General features: G+C 40.0%; 1 protein-coding gene across 1 annotated transcript in view; it reads left to right on the top strand.

The window, feature by feature from the left end:
• Positions 1 to 396, top strand: part of LOC132174175 (uncharacterized) — an 8,047-nt gene extending 7,651 nt beyond the window's left edge. Inside the window, exon 6 of the mRNA XM_059585868.1 lies at positions 252 to 396. Coding sequence (XP_059441851.1) covers positions 252 to 396 — 145 coding nt within the window. The remainder of the gene's footprint in view (positions 1 to 251) is intronic.
• Positions 397 to 1,280: the final 884 nt, after the last annotated feature.

Raw genomic sequence — 1,280 nt, 5'->3', positions numbered from 1 at the left:
TGGCTTCCAAATTAAATTCGGGCGGGACAAAAAAGTATGCATGTACATGTTCAAAATTGTTAAATTAAAAAAACCTAAAATATATGTGTACAACTTAGAGCTTATATATACATATATACATTATGAGTGTTTTACATAATATGCAACACATACCATCAAGGCGTCCAAAATATCCTTCTTGGTACACTACGGTACCTTCGTCCAAATGTTCGGTATTCGGACATAATTTGAGCTCCTTATTACGTCTCCAGCCATCCGTTTAAACCTCATGGAGCTAAAGCCGCCGGGCTGGCATGCTGCATTGTACTCCATTATGATCCGTTTGCCGGCGAGGACTCCCAGCAACCTGTGCGAGTCAAGGATGGTAAACACCTCAATAATGGTGTTTCCCTCTGAATCGGTACCTAACAAATTAAAAAATTACCGATGTAAGTTATGTCGAAATCAATACTAATTACAACTAAATTAAGACGAACATATCCACTTACTTATGGTCCGGACCTGCCGAGGGCGTAACTGGTCGTCGGAAGTAGGGTTGGTGGGCTGCGGGTCAGCCGTGTCCTGTGTCGCACCAATACCATCTTCATCGGCCGATGTCTCACTGTCGTCGAGACCTGCGTTGTATGTTTTTTAGAATATTTAGAATTATATGAAGTTGTAGTTGTAGTTAAATAATATAATTGATATCGCACTAATATAGTTAGAAATTTCCAAAAAACTTGCAATCTTTCCAAAAAACTTTTGGCTATACCTGCGCTATACTGGCTGTGTAGCTGCTCTACATGTCCCTGGGTACTCTGTCCAAGCTGGCTGGCTAGCTGGCAGGCAAATACCCCATCTAGGCCATGCCTGCCCGACCGTATGAATTATGGAGAGGGATCTCCCATTCCATATCGCCTGGAAGTACTGATCGATATCCGTTCTGAATGCCCAGAAGCTGAGCAACGTCTTGTTGCTCGCTATCATCAAGGTGCTCTGACGGAGACCCAAGTAACATAGACTATCGCACTACAGACGAGCCCCTGCGTAATCTTCTTTTCCCCTTATGACTCATAGTAACCTGCGAAAAATACCACAAACTCAATTAATAACGTATACAATGTATGAAATATTCACTACGTTATGTATGCATGACTCACACGTATGAAATAAGATATATACCAGATTTTACCCAATTAAACAACTATATTAAGTGTGTTGATGTGCATATAGTGAACAACTACCAATTTCTATATATATATATATATATATATATATATATGTATTCAGCTTTTATTCAA

The sequence above is a fragment of the Corylus avellana genome, chromosome ca3, assembly GCF_901000735.1.
Source record: "Corylus avellana chromosome ca3, CavTom2PMs-1.0".
Classification (NCBI taxonomy): Eukaryota; Viridiplantae; Streptophyta; class Magnoliopsida; order Fagales; family Betulaceae; genus Corylus; species Corylus avellana.
Note: the sequence above shows the minus strand (reverse complement) of the source record. Positions and strands in the feature narration are given on the sequence as shown.